The 14367-nt window shown below is 43.8% G+C and overlaps 1 protein-coding gene across 3 annotated transcripts; it reads right to left on the bottom strand.

The window, feature by feature from the left end:
- Window positions 1–2689: 2689 nt before the first annotated feature.
- wdr6 (WD repeat domain 6) lies at window positions 2690–14040 on the bottom strand. Of its 3 annotated transcripts, XM_026333555.2 has the most exons (10): window positions 13710–14034; window positions 13414–13560; window positions 10345–13084; window positions 10019–10096; window positions 9660–9776; window positions 8493–9431; window positions 5256–5322; window positions 4126–4482; window positions 3031–3265; window positions 2690–2881 (listed from the first exon to the last, which is right to left on the bottom strand). In XM_026333555.2, exons 1-7 carry the CDS (start codon window positions 13777–13779, stop codon window positions 5307–5309), a joined length of 4107 nt encoding a protein of 1368 aa, XP_026189340.1. In that variant the 5' UTR covers window positions 13780–14034; the 3' UTR covers window positions 2690–2881; window positions 3031–3265; window positions 4126–4482; window positions 5256–5306. The 3 variants fall into 3 exon arrangements, with proteins under 3 accessions (XP_026189340.1, XP_026189338.1, XP_026189341.1); XM_026333553.1 differs by lacking the exons at window positions 2690–2881; window positions 3031–3265; window positions 4126–4482; window positions 5256–5322 and adding an exon at window positions 6574–8142 and having other exon boundaries at window positions 13710–13796; window positions 14016–14040; XM_026333556.1 differs by lacking the exons at window positions 2690–2881; window positions 3031–3265; window positions 4126–4482; window positions 5256–5322 and having other exon boundaries at window positions 8315–9431.
- Window positions 14041–14367: the final 327 nt, after the last annotated feature.

Raw genomic sequence — 14367 nt, 5'->3', positions numbered from 1 at the left:
ACGGACACACATGTAGTTTTTGTGACTATGATGAATGAATGATTTGGCATCAATAGACAATCAAATTTAAAATTTGATGTAAAAAAACAAAAACAAACAAACAAACAAAAAAAGAGAAGACAGAATGGTGATTAGTCAGTGGCCAGGTGCACAGAAACATTGTATCTGGTGATTAGTGGTTTTGAAGATAAAAACAGATTTTTATGTAATTATGATTAATTCATCAGCTCATCACTGTGGCATCTATCCATCTTTATGCCTCTCATGAGACTTCATGAGTCTGAGTGATGCCACAGGCAACTTGTTGATAAAGTGCTCATTCAGCATCTTTCCTCTGATGAGTATCACCATGGAAACCACTGAAACTGACAGAGCTCCTGGTACAGCGGTGGTCACTAATCAAAAATACACCAACAGGTAACTTTGGCAGCTAAATCATGACAAAGGTGCCTGTTGGAATTTGACTTTAACACACACTGATGTCTTGCCCATCACATGTGGAAGATTTTAGGGAAAAACTTTTCCAGGCGAAGACTCAGATCTTGAAGTGTCATTCTCAGAGTCTAAACTGCTCCAGTGCACATCTGAGGTTATGGCTCAGTGAGGCTGGAAGAAAACCACCACCTGCAAACCGCCGATACACAACCCTGACACTTTCCAGACCCACCCTACACCCTGAAATCCTGCCTATGCACGTGTGACAAGGTGCATCCCTGGACGGGTTTGAAGCCAACCATGAATTTGTGCCTTGTAGAGCCAAGAACTAGTGCTCATCCCGCAGCAGCCTCAGCAGCCTGACATCTACTGTTTTTCCAAGACATTTCATGTTTCAGACACTAAAATATAAAAAAATAATACTAGCATGTTATTTTTTCTGAAAGGCTCTGTGGTGTCCATTTAATTGTGTACAAAATCATGAGAAAGAGTGGCTTCTGTTTGCAGACTGAGGGGATTTGAAAATGTTCTCGTGCTTATTTGCAGACTTATTGAACCTGCTTCAGAAATAAACAGAGGCAGGAAAAATAGAAAGAGACTGGAGGGAAATGGCACAAAAATCATTTTTTTGTTTTACGGTAGATTCTTGTTTATACTGTGGACGGTGACAGAGATGAATGACACTAATATGTTTTTTTGAACCTTGTGAGCTCCTGTAGTTAGCCCCAAACTGTTTCTTTATCCTTGTTAAACTGTTGTAATGGCTCTATTATTATTATCACAGGCTTTCCAGACAGACTAATCAGTTAAACCCACATGAGAAAACAAGTCCACATGCTTGGGTCAGGTCAGAGAGCAGCCACAAACCAGCACTGCAGGAGTTAGTCTGGCTTCATGGACTTGCCCAGGGACACATCAGTGGGGTGGAACCTCACTGCTGGAGCCTTCACACCTCTGTGCAGGTAATCCAGTGGCAGCTGCAGTGCATGATCACATGCAGGCCTGCTGCTGTGGTGTAGCCTCTGATTACAGGATCAGACAACTGGCGACACACCCAACCACCACACAGCATGCACGCACAAACACACAGATTTTGGTAAAGTTCTACATCTGAACAATAAAGTTATAGTTTGATGCATATGGTTAATTTTCATGAGATATAAACATATGGGAAGGCTTTTAAAAATCAAGATGTTTTTGGATTAGGTGAGATATGACACCTATAGGAAGCTGTGAGAAGTTATTGTGTTGTCTTGCTATTTAAAAGGATTATTATCTTCCTGACCCTGTGCCAGCTGCAGGATCCCAACACTGACTCCAGGTGCCAAGTTTTCAGTGGCATTTTGTCAGATGCAGGCAGCCATGGCAGGCGAGGCAAAACCCAGCAGGAAGCTCTTTAACCCGGGTCCAGAATATCTGGAGGAAAAGGTAAACACATGCACGCAGTGTCAGATAAAGGGACTAACTCATCTGTTAGCAATAGCAACTGGCAGAGGGCCCATGCTGACATGCATCAAGGACAAACATTAAACACTGACTCACCAACATGGTGCCTCCATTGTCTCCAAAAAATGCAGGAACTCCTTTTCTACCTGCTGTCCAAGGCCATCCTGCTGTTCTTTGTCCAGGGAGACTGTAAGATGAGGCTGACTGCAGTGAGGAAGGCCATTCACTCAACGCTTCGCTTCTGAAATCACTGTCAGATGTTACTGGCAGTACAATCAAGTTTCACTTCAGCACTTATTTCAATGTCAGTGTGTGTTTAATGTGTCTTTATTCTTCTTTTCCTTGTGTGTGTGAAATGTGTACATGAAGAAGACAGGATGTAGTACCTGCAGGAAACCAAAACAAACAAAAGCAGTGAGAGAGAACAGCTGGTCTAATCCATATCAGCAGAAAGCCGCAAAGTACAAAGAGCTCATGTGCAACACACACACACACACACACACATAAAGTGGGGAAAGTGAAGATGACCTTTGAACTCTACACATTCAAGCTGGTTTACAGCCTCTTTTCTCCGCCCCTTCACGGCCCCATTCAGTTCAGCTTTCATACACTCATGAATGTGTGTGTGTGTGTGTGTGTGTGTTTATATAAGAGAAACAGAAAAACAGTGAGAGCAGGAGAGAGACATGATAATTTTCTTCTTTAATGTGTTACACTTTGCTCACTGGGTGAATTTTAAAGTCATTTTAACTGAGAAAATGTATAAATGAATGAATGTGAAATGAATCGACAGACTCTTATGGGGGAAATGAAGAGTGAGAAGCACATGTAGACAGAAAGAGGTCAAACAGAGCTTCATTTCCACAACTGTGTGAAACACAAAGAGCCTCAGTTAAATGGTTACAGAAACTCTGAATGAATATAAGTCCTTCTACATAATCTCACCATAAGACTATATGAAACCATCAGACTCCAGGTTATGAAAAACAGAGAGTGCACCCTATAGAAACCAAAACAAAAGATATCAATCAAGCACCCACATATTTTTTTAGGTGAACAAAACTAGAATTTACATAGCTTCTGATTTCATTGATTGGCGTTTTTCAACAACAATATATTTTCATTTCCAGTTAATAGAAAATAACAGACCATGCTGCTCTGATTCTTCAGTAGTGTATCTGTTTTAAAAGCAGCATCAGGTTTCTGATGCGTTCTCCACGGCTGTGAGGCGACTGGTGCAACGGCAGCTCAAAGAAAGAGAAGGTGAAGCTCCGGGTGAAACTGAGGTTGGTGACGGGATGGAGGGGTGGCAGGCGGGGAGGACGGGGCGCCCGGCGCTGCGGTAACACCTTCCGCCTTGCACGTACCCCTCTACTCCTGCCACCTGCGGCAACAGAGAGGGGCAAACAAGGAGAAAGAAAATGTTCTGGTCAGGATTAGAATCAATGAATATTATTGAATTTTTTTTTTCCATCAAAGCTCCATCGACCTCCAGTAGAGCTCGAATCAGAACAAGTGAAAGGGATCATAGTTTAACTTGCATCAGTGTTATGGTGGAGCTCACAGGCTTTAAAACTAGACAATCTGGTTTGTCATGGCCTGGAAAGCACAGGTGTCCCTAACAACATTAGCGAGCCAATGAGCCTGACGACCAGCCAATCCCAGTTCCACTAATTGCATCCACATTTCCCTCGACAGAGGAGCCAGGAAAACATTGTCTAATGCACTTTGTGTGCACTTCTGTACCTTCTGTTGCTCTTACTTAATGAATATTTAATAAATTATTAGATATGTGTGGTCTTATTGTTTTATTGTCTTTATGTAGCACTTACTGTAGCATTTACTGTAAATAGCTGAAAGAACAAACAAAAGCTACTTGACCTGACTGTTTTAAAAGCAGCATGAGGTTGACCTGACTTGCACTACACTCAAATGGCCGTATTTCAATTACTTCTTGTGAGAGGTTGTCACTCACCAAAATTTATTTTACACTTAATGTTTGTTTGATATTCTGTAATATAGCTGATAAGCTGTCATCATAATGTCTGCTGGAGTGACGTGAGGTCTACAGTCTACAGTCTCAGACTCCTCTCGATGTTTTATGGTCTTTAATGTTTTTTTTTCACTGAGGTCAATTAGTTTTCCCTTTAAATTAAAACAAAAGTGGACACATCAGAGACTGAGATTATTTTACAAGATAATGATCTTTAGCCAGAGTCAGACGTGACTGGCCCTCGCTCTTACCGGCACAGTCCTGGAGGAAAGCCAGAGTTGGAGATGCAGCCTCAGAGTCAATGCTTGAACTTGAAGCTTCTTCGTCTTCAGTGTGTCTCCCACGATAAGGGGTGGATGGCGTGGGTTGAGGAGCAGGGGGGGGGGGGGGTACAGCTTGAGGTGGAGGGGGGATTGAGGTAAAGGAGGATTCAGAGAGAGCCAGTCCACCCCAAGGTGCCACGGTGGCGTCTGGGAGGAGGAGGGAGCAAAGCCCCTGATGAGGGTGAGAAGAGGAGGAGGAGGACGAGGATGGCTCCTGCTGGTTACGCTTTCTGCGATAGGTTTGGTGGGGACGCTTTAGGGCCGGGGAGGAGAGAGGTGGCTTGGCTGAGATAAAACAAAGGAACATAAACAACTGAGTGTATGTCAAAACACACTGAATCACCTTTTTATGTTTCTGAGTTCATTTAAAGCATCAGAAAGCAACTTGGTGAAGAACCATATACTGGCCAAGACCTATTTATGAAATACAACTGAAGTAATACAACTGTAGTAAAGTCTTTTACTTCAGAGCCATTATTTTATATATATATTTAAAAAAAACACTGCATAACATTTTATTGTTTTAACTGGTGTCCCCTTAGTGAAATAGTTCACTACAGATAATTATCTCCAACATATACTGTTTTAATGACTGACCCTTCAGCATAACTTCTGTAAAACAAAGAAGTGAGTGTGTTTGGGGGGGCAGAGGTGTGGGTGGGTGGGTGGTTGGGTGGGTGGAGAGGGATTGGTGGTTAGCACTGTTGCCTCACAGCAAGAAGGTTCCTGGTTTGAAACCCATCAGGGGCCTTTCTGTGTGGAGTCTGCATGTTCTCCCTGTGCTTGTGTGGGTTTTCTCCAGGTACTCTGGTTTCCTCCCACAGTCCAAAAACATGTATGTCAGGTTGATTGGTGACTCTAAATTGCCCATAGGAGTGAGTGTGAGTGTGTGAGGTTGTTTGTCTCTATGTGGCCCTGTGATGGACTGGGGACCTGTCCAGGGTGGACCCCTGCCTTTCACCCAAAGAGAGCTGGGATAGGCTCCAGCAGGTCCCTGGGACCCTGGTTAGGACTAAGGGGGTCTAGATGATGGATGGATGTGTTATGGGTCGGGTCACCTGTTGTTTTGCTCTCAGATGAATAGATGACAGGCAGACGTTTTTGTGACATCACCGATCCTGGGCCCTGAGAGCAGAAATCCTTTTTGAAAACAAATGTTTTCCACACTTGTAGAAAACGACATTACAGTTTACTATTTGCAGGAACAGTGTGTACACACTGTGACACAGTTCTTTGTGTTTTCATTAGGGGAAAGGTTTCAGCCATTATTGGACAGATTGCAGTAGAATTCAGTGTACACACTCAGGTTTCCCTCACATGTATTAATTTTGGTAATCTGTTAACTTTTGGTCTGGAGCCAGCAGCAGACCAAAATTGCAATCAGCTCAATACTTTGTCTTATGGTAAAACACCTGCAACACTAATTACCCCACCCCTCCACTATATGACGCATTAAGAGTTAATTATCAGATGTTAGCATGATACACTAAGTTTGTTACTATAATAACCATTATACCTGATAACACCTGCATGGTGGCAGTCAGCTTCATGGGTGGCATTAACATGGCTGTGAATGTGTTTTCTCCTATGTTACTGTATGATGAATCCTTTCAAATATCCTGCTATATAGCAGAGATATCCTAAGAAATATACCAGCTTGGCAAAGGTAACAATTACTGCTGCGACCTAAAAAAGACAGTTATGCAGATGTGTAAAATAAAAAAAAAATTAAAAAATAGCTGCATACAACAGTAATAAAGGCAAACAAAATCCAGATACACATACTCAAAGTAATATAGTAGTTTACCCAAGTTGCAGTTTTCCTAAACCAACAAGTTATGTAGCAGAGAAAATGTCCAATGTGTAAGCTCAGAATTTAAGGATGTAAGTTTGAAGCACAAACTGAAAAAGTCACACAAATGAGAGTAGGAAGTAGAGGGAGGGCATCTACTTTACACAAAGTTTATATGACAGTAACATTTCAGAGTTTAGAGATTAGGGTTAAGGTAAAAGGCAGCTGTAAGAGAACATGGGTATATACCTGTATGATGGTGTAAGCTGTCACTCCTGCACCCTAAAGCAGCACTCTATTCCTTGGTCTCCTGCGTCAAGCAAACACTCCCCCGCAGATACAAACACACACACACACGCACTCGCAGATGTGCAGGTCACCAGGAAGATGCAGACCTTCCTACCAACATTTCATCACTACAAACGCTGATGATTTCTCAAGCTTCCTTAAGTCACTTCCTCTCAAAGTGTCTGAAGATGATGAATCTAAATCATAATCTGTTAAAAAACAGTTTTCTACTAAAAACAAGATTTTTAACAGACACTTCCTGGTATTGGAGGTAACTGTGTCCTCTGTGCCTCATAATACTTTTGTCTGCCTCACCTTTGCTCCTCTCTGTCTCTTTGTTTTTACTTCTTTCTCTTTTGTGAGCCGACTAATATTACCAGTAGGCCACTGGTGCTTTCAGGCTCCCCCCTCCCTTTTCTTTTCTTTGTAAGTGATAGTGGTGCTTTCACAGATACTTTAGGACTTGCTTTCTCTCTGTGCTCCATTCTGTCTCTCACCACAAACAAGGAAATTAGATGTGGGAGCGTTTATCCCTTTTTCAGGACCCTCCTTTTATCTGTCGTCAGTCTCCGACTTTACTGTACTGTATTTCACTGAGTTGTGAGTGGCAGGTGCTGAGTGCTCGACAAAAGGCAACGTGAGACAGGGCTAAAATATTAAAATATTCATGGATGCCTGCAGCTGGCCCCTTCATGTGATGTGACCCCCACCTAGCTCCCCACATACTTCACTCTAATCTGCAGTGAATGGCATTTAACATGGCACAGGTGAACAAGCTGCTGGCTGCCTCACACTTCATTAGACATGGTTATATTTGCATATCAAAGAGATGCACACAAAATAAAAACACATGCGCACACGCACCAAAATGATTTCATGTCGCAACACCTTCTGCTTCTACACTGAAATTCGGAACACATGATGCACATGCCCAACACACCATGTTCACACTTGTTTTAACTAAATGGAGGCTTCAATAATCCTAAAGCAAATTTTCATTAACCTGTGTCTGACCACAAACAATTGCATGCTCTGTCACACCAACACAAACACCTTTCAGCATTCTTGCAAAGTGTGACTACAAAAGGAAATGCCTTCAACAGAAAAACACAGACACACACCTAGACCCAAACCTTAGCCTAACCTCAGTCTAAACCTAACCACAGCTTTAAGTCTTGGACTAGCTCTAACTCTAAGGCAGCCACTAAACAAGAAAAACATCGACAGCATTAAAAAAAACTAGAAATAAAAAGCCAAATAAGTATGATGATTCTCTTTAAAGCAGAGTTTCCACAACGCCATGAAAAACCTTTCCTGTTTTTTCGTAACTTTAGTGTTGTGAACAAAAACCATCTAAACCTCTTTTTGTCAGCACTAAAACATCTGGATCTAATTTCCTTTACCCCTCAGGAGTGAACATTTGTAGCAGGTGGCATTTTGAACACAGATTTAAACCATAAATCTCCCTGACATGCAGTGGATTTTAGTGTATGTAGTCACTAGGACATCTTTGGTTTGGCCTTGTTCTTCCTCAATTTAAAGTCTCAAGGCCCTTTTTTAGTCCAAATGGTTTATTTTCTGGCCTGCTGAGATGTAACATGCTGTATTAAAAATAACTCCAGTCATGTCAGCCATCTTTGTGCAGTGTGGTACAATTCCCTGAAGGAGGCCACAGATGGCCCAAACACATCAGAGATGGTTTTAATGTTCTCTTCGAAAAGCAATGATTTTATTTTTCCTTGATGAGCACCAAATGTAGGCTGATTCCAGACAAGCGCTGCCCACATCTTTCATATATTGTTGGGATTTTTTCAGTCTGGCAGAAATTAATGATACAAATTCCAGAGAAGCCAAGACAAGCAAATCTGAAAGTCCATAGGAAACATGAAATCCATTAAATATCTCTTCAGACAGGTTTGCTGCTGGTTGGTCAGTTTCAGAAACAGAAACTATTTTGTCTTCTATTTTCTATGAAATCTTGATTGAGCTCAATAAGCAAAAAGGGCTTTGATAACTGAAATGCACTCCATAAATAAACATGGAGAATAAATAACTTTATTTAAAATGTATGTTAAAAATAACCAAAATAAAAAGGCTTTTGCATCAATTCATGCAGCTGCAATCATGTGATTTTATAGACAATTTATAACTGATCTTTAAAAAGGTGTTTATTAAGAAAGACCACTGATAATTGTTTTATTTTAATGTCATTCACCTTTTCTTTCTTTCCTCTGTCCACACATCCGCATCTGTGTTTCTGACTCGTAACAGCTGGAAGCCCTGGCCACAGACCAGCACCCATGCTGTCTTCTGGCTCTCACAATCCTTCAGACCAGTCTGAGGGTTCACCTCACTCTCTGTCTGCCCCATGCCATCAGTCACAGTCTGATTCCCACATTCCAAGGCTTTCTCAGCTACTTTCTCATCAGTGGTCTTACAAACTGGGTCACCTGTCTCGCTTACTGCTTCAACAGGTTCTCCACCCACGGCCTCATCACTTGTTTTCTTACTGGATCTCCCGCCTGTTGATCCCTGTTTTTCTGATTCAGTGTGACTCCCTTTATCTCTCCAAAATGCAATCTCCTGCTTAGACTCAAATCTCATCTTGGTGTTTTTGTCGCCTTTCTCCTCTGCTGTCATCTGCCCCTCCCATACTGCAAGACCTGCAGCGTCTGCAACGTGGGAGCACAGCGTCCCTCTGTGGCTGATGCCTGTAGTGCAGATCCTCCAAAGGCAAACCCTCTGATCTGAAGAAGTGGAGACTACGAGGCCTGGACTCAGGAGCTTCAGGGCGGTCAGAGGGGCAGCGTGGGCCAGTGGCATGTGTGACTGGGACTGAAGGTGGAGCTGAGGCTGGTTTCGGGATTGTGGTGAAGTCTTCCCATCGTCTGGGAACTGCACCGTAATCACGGACACTGTCAGCTGCCCATCATCCCCTCCGCTAGCAACGGTTACCAGGCAACCGCCCTTTTGTTGTCCCACTTTCTCTGCCCAAACAGCCAATGAGTTGACGCCACTCTGGTGGGCGGGAATGCTGAGACAGGGGATTGGTGGAGCTGTGGCTTCACTTGACGCATCGATCAGGGAAGAAGCTTCAGACAAATCCCAGACTGCAATTTTCCCATCAGTTGCAGCACTGAACAACAGCTTGTACCTGAGAGAGTCAGAGAGTAATTGATATCACTTCTGTCATATTTTCTAAAAGACAAACAGAGCTAACACATATGAATATTATTAATCATATTAATATATTTCAAATGCCATTAAGTCTTGAAAATAAATGAAAGAAGAAATAAGATAAGATGAAACATATATTATTTTATTTATTTATTTAAAAAACAGGCCCCTAACAAAGACGTGGCTTGAACAAACATATGATCACCTGTTGCCTTTTCCATCGTCCAACCTGCAGGTGGCGACACTGAGCACACAACGCTGGTGGTGAAACGTCTCCCACAACAAATCAATCTGACGCCTGACTTCATTGACTGAAAACAATCTGGAAGAGACAGAACCATTAGGAGGAGACAGTGAGGACAGTATTATAAGACGAACAGCTGAATATAAATTACATCAACCTGCCATTCTGACTGATGATGTGCATCTATTATATATATGAAATTAACTGGGCTAATATTGACTTGCATCAACATCAAAGTTGCAAATACAGCTTTGCCTTACATTTACTTTGAATACTCATTTCAAACAGCTTCAGACAGTTTTGCGTGGACATGCACCAACCTGATAGCACCATCACTGCAGGCCAGAGCCAAAAGAACACAGTTGCTATTCTCCTCCACCAGCTCTACAGACATGTACCTGAAAAAGGCATAACTGGTAAGACAGAAGTAGAATCAAAGGGAAGGATTCAGGGGTAAACTGTTTCATCTGTAAAAACAGGAGCACTTTTTCTAGAGAAGACTCTAAAGGTTAGGTAGTCATGAAAAAGTAAAATCTTTATAGATCTGATTTTTATATGTGTATAAATTAAACACAGGTGATTGGATGAGACAGCTTGAGTAGTTTGTGTACATTGATTTTAGCCTCCATTAATACCGTTAACTTGCCTTGTTTCTGGGTCCATTTTAACAAGCTTGTGTCGGTTCCGCCTCCTCTCCCACTGTTCATCCAATCGGTGACTGGCCACCTGGATCACCTGGCAGGAGGGGACCAGACTCCGCCTGTCCCAGCCGATCAGCAGTCGGTAACACTGTATTTGAGCCCGGCCGCCGGCGGACGCGAGCAGAACAGAGAGGGTTTGTGATTGTTTTTTGCTCCCTCCCTCTGGACATGTCACTGCTGCCACTGTCCGGACGCCTGAGATGTGGTCGGTAATAACTGAGAGCACTTTGATGCTGCCAGAGTTAGGATGTACTGCAAGGACGGTCAAGCTAGTGTCCTCTCCCCCTGTCACTACTATCTCCCAGTGCCCTTCCTTGCTCTCCATCTCCGTTCCCTCAGTTGCAGTCATACTTCCAGTTGTTTGAATATCATCCAGATCAGTTCCCCCTATCTTCCCCAGCCTACACACACACCCAATCCCCCTCCCATGGACACCCTCCCTCAGGTCCCATCCTCCAGTCAGTCCTGCCTTCCCAGCCCAGCTTGGTTCCTCTCCAGGGGGTTGGGAAGATAGGACAGTCCCCTGCTTGATGAAGACCAGTGCTCCATACCCACTCCAAACCCCTTTGTAGGATGGCCAGAGACCCCAAGAGCGATGCCCCCCACCACAAGGTACCGTTAACAGCCTCTCCCGCTTCACTGGGTCCCAAACCACAAAGTGGACAGCTTGGAAGCCAGCAATGACAAACCTGGCTTCCAAGCTCTTCTCTGTCTCTTCTTCTTCTCCACTAAAGCTGTCTTCCTCTTTTTCCTCCTGGGTAAACTCCAGCTTTTTTGTCAAATCTAGTTCCACTGTCTTATGGTGGTTCTCACAATCCTCGCTGACTCCTTCCTTTTCTTCTTTCTCAGGAATTTCAGGTTTGAGAATCAAAACCCTCTCCAGCCACTCCAGACCCTTGCAGGCCCGCTGGACTCGCAGAACCTCCAGCTGAAGCAGTCCTTTGTTCTCTACAGTCTTTCCAGGCAGTGCTGGGTCTACTCTAAAAACTCTCACACAGCCGTCCCTGCCAGTGCTATAGAGCAGTCCCTGGTATTCATACACTGAAGTTACACCCTGTTTTCCATGCACCCCAAACAAGCAGCTCAGTGGCTGCAGCTTTAGGTCATCCTTACTGCAGCTCTTTTCATCTCCATCACTTCCATTTTCTTTGCCTTTAGTCTGTTCTGTGCCTGTCAGCAAACCTTTATTCACCTCTAGATCACTTCCCTTCTTTTGTTCTCTTCCTTCCTGAAACAAAAGCAGGGAGCCTCTCCTGTCCCCACACACCCAGAGATCCTTCTCTGGCCTGGACTGGAGGCACACTGCAGCTGTCAGCCAGCGCTTGGCACATGGAGGAAGGAGGAAAGAAGAAAGAAGATTTACACTGAGAACTAAGGAATAGTTTTCATTTAGTTTTACCTCTATACGCCAGCGATAGACAAGTCCTTCAGCACCTGATGCTAACAAACACACACTTCCTTTTCTCTCTTGCCAAATGAGACTATGGATTTTCCCTGATCCACCTGTAAGAAGAATCCCACACTGAGGTTGAGAAACAGGGAAGACCTGTATGGACCCACTGAGGTTTCCCACAGCACACAGAAGAACTTTGGCTGTAGAGTTTTTTACACTGATGGATACAGTTTCCATTACACAGTAAGACTGAAACTCAGGAGTCCCTTCCCATATCATTTCCCACTGTCCATTGCTGTACTGGTAAACTATGCCTTGGTCAGTGCAAACCACAAATCTACTCTGGCTCCAACTTGCATTTTCATCCTCTTCTCCTGCTATACGAACCACCTTAGGCATCCCTTTCCCAAGAAATTTCACATCAGTTAGCTTCTCCCTCGCTGCCTCCTCTATTTTTTCCTTCCTCTCCTCATTCTCTTTCACCCTCCACAACCTCACCCCTCCATCTGCCCCCCCTGTAGCCACCCACCTCTCCTCATTTCCAGATCCCTTACTGACCGCTAATGCACGAACCCCCCCTGCTCGGTGTCCCTTCAATGTTCGTACCACCTTCTCACCTGCAGCCCAGTCCCAGACTAAACAGGCCCCATCTTCACCAGCACTGAACACCTTCCCTGATGTGAGAGACACTGAGAAAACCCTAGCCTGGTGTCCATATAGGACCCTTAAACAAGCTGGGTTCAAGTCCCCGCATTTCCCTCCAGGCCCCCCTAACACACCAACACCCCACACCCTCACACTGCGGTCATCAGAAGCAGAAGCCAGACAGCCTTTCTCCTGGAGGTACGCGATGCTAAAGATGACGCCGCTGTGGCCCAACAGACGTCTCTCAACAGGAGCCTTATATTCATGATCAGTCTGTTCTCCTCCTCCAGGCTTCCAGAGAACCAGCTGGTTGAAAACAGTCCCTCCTACTAGGACAGTATCTGCCCAAGACTCATGTACGAGAAGGAGGACAGAGTATAGCAGACACCCCTCCAAACAGGAGCACTGAACAACGGGAGTCCCTGTAACAAGGTCCAGGAGAAGAGCACTATTGTGGGCTACAGCCACACAGAGAAGAGACTGTTTGTCTCCAGAGAGCCAGCGGGCATCCAAGGCCCAGTCCTGTAGCTGCAAGAGGGGACCTAGGATCTCCAGGCGCAGATCCACATGGAGCCTCACCAGTCTCACAACTTTACCTCCGAATACTGCTAGGTCATAGAAGCTGGGTTCTTTGATAAAACTCAGTTCTGGGGATTGACATATGAGAAGACGTTTAGTGAATTTATGAGAGTCACAATATAAAATGTAAAAATAACAGGGGGGCTGTCAGTAAATACAAACTCTACCAAAACCAATTAGTTGTTCAACTAGCCAACAATAATGTCCGTTAGGATCAAGATTCTATCTTCATTTACCATTGAAGTTATTATCATTGTCCCTTGGCTCAAATCTATCTGTCAATTATATTTACTCAAAGTCTTAAATTTATATATCCTAACAGAATAATAATCTCACTAGACCAAATCAAAGAAATGAATTTTAAAAACAGTGAAAGCAAACATTTGGTGATACTGACCATGTCCTGCAGCAGAGGTCTGTGCTGGGCCACCTGCCTGACGTCTGGGTCTCACTCCATGGATTCTGCTGTGCTGGAGCACACTGAGTGAGGCACACGGTTTAGGGCGAGGCTGGAGACTATACACTTTCAAGATGGGGCCCTCACCTTCCAGGAGGGAAGAGGGGAATAACAAATCAAAGTCACATTTGTGTTACCCAATCCTGCACACATTCAAACAGATCAGGTACTAGCAGAGTGGCAGCATCATACAGATGTTAACTTTTTAGACTAATCCTTTGTTCACAGGTGCCCACCTGCCAGCAGAAATTCATCCTGGAGGAATTCCAGAGCTGTGACTGGAGCTACCAGGACCGCTGTCTCCATCTCTTAGCGATCAAGACCTGACGTTGGTAGTTATTACAGCAAACATTAGCCTTTTAGTTAGCAAAACAAGCTAACAAACAGAACACGTCGCATGGTATTTGGTGACCATAAACAAAGAAAAAATGACTTCTCTGGTCAGTGATAGTAAACACTCTAGTTAGCAGGCCTGGAGCTACTTAAACATGTTTCACCAAAACAGATTTCTGTAGATTCGCGACCACTAGCTACTGTTGTACCCATGTGTTTCTGCTTCGTCTTCCGTGCCGCATTCTAACCAATCAGATTACACGCCTGCCTACTTCGCCTCTGATTGGTTAGAAAAAGCTTAGTCGTGTTTGTATTGGAGATAACAACACACGTGACTGGCTGCTGCTAAATCTGTTGCCTTTACGTGTTTCCAGGAAAAATAATTTAGCTATCGGCGATGATCGGCTTTGATTTTAAGATGTCTTATTAATACCCTGAAGTTATTATTTGTTGCGTGGTTGATTTCTTTAGCTTTAAGTCAGAGACGGGCTTAGACATTTAGAATGCGTTACTTGTTAGAGTAGCAGATTCGGTTACGCGTTCCCTTCACTTTCTGTGTTT

Source organism: Mastacembelus armatus, chromosome 7 (genome assembly GCF_900324485.2).
Source record: "Mastacembelus armatus chromosome 7, fMasArm1.2, whole genome shotgun sequence".
Taxonomy (NCBI): Eukaryota; Metazoa; Chordata; class Actinopteri; order Synbranchiformes; family Mastacembelidae; genus Mastacembelus; species Mastacembelus armatus.
Note: the sequence above shows the minus strand (reverse complement) of the source record. Positions and strands in the feature narration are given on the sequence as shown.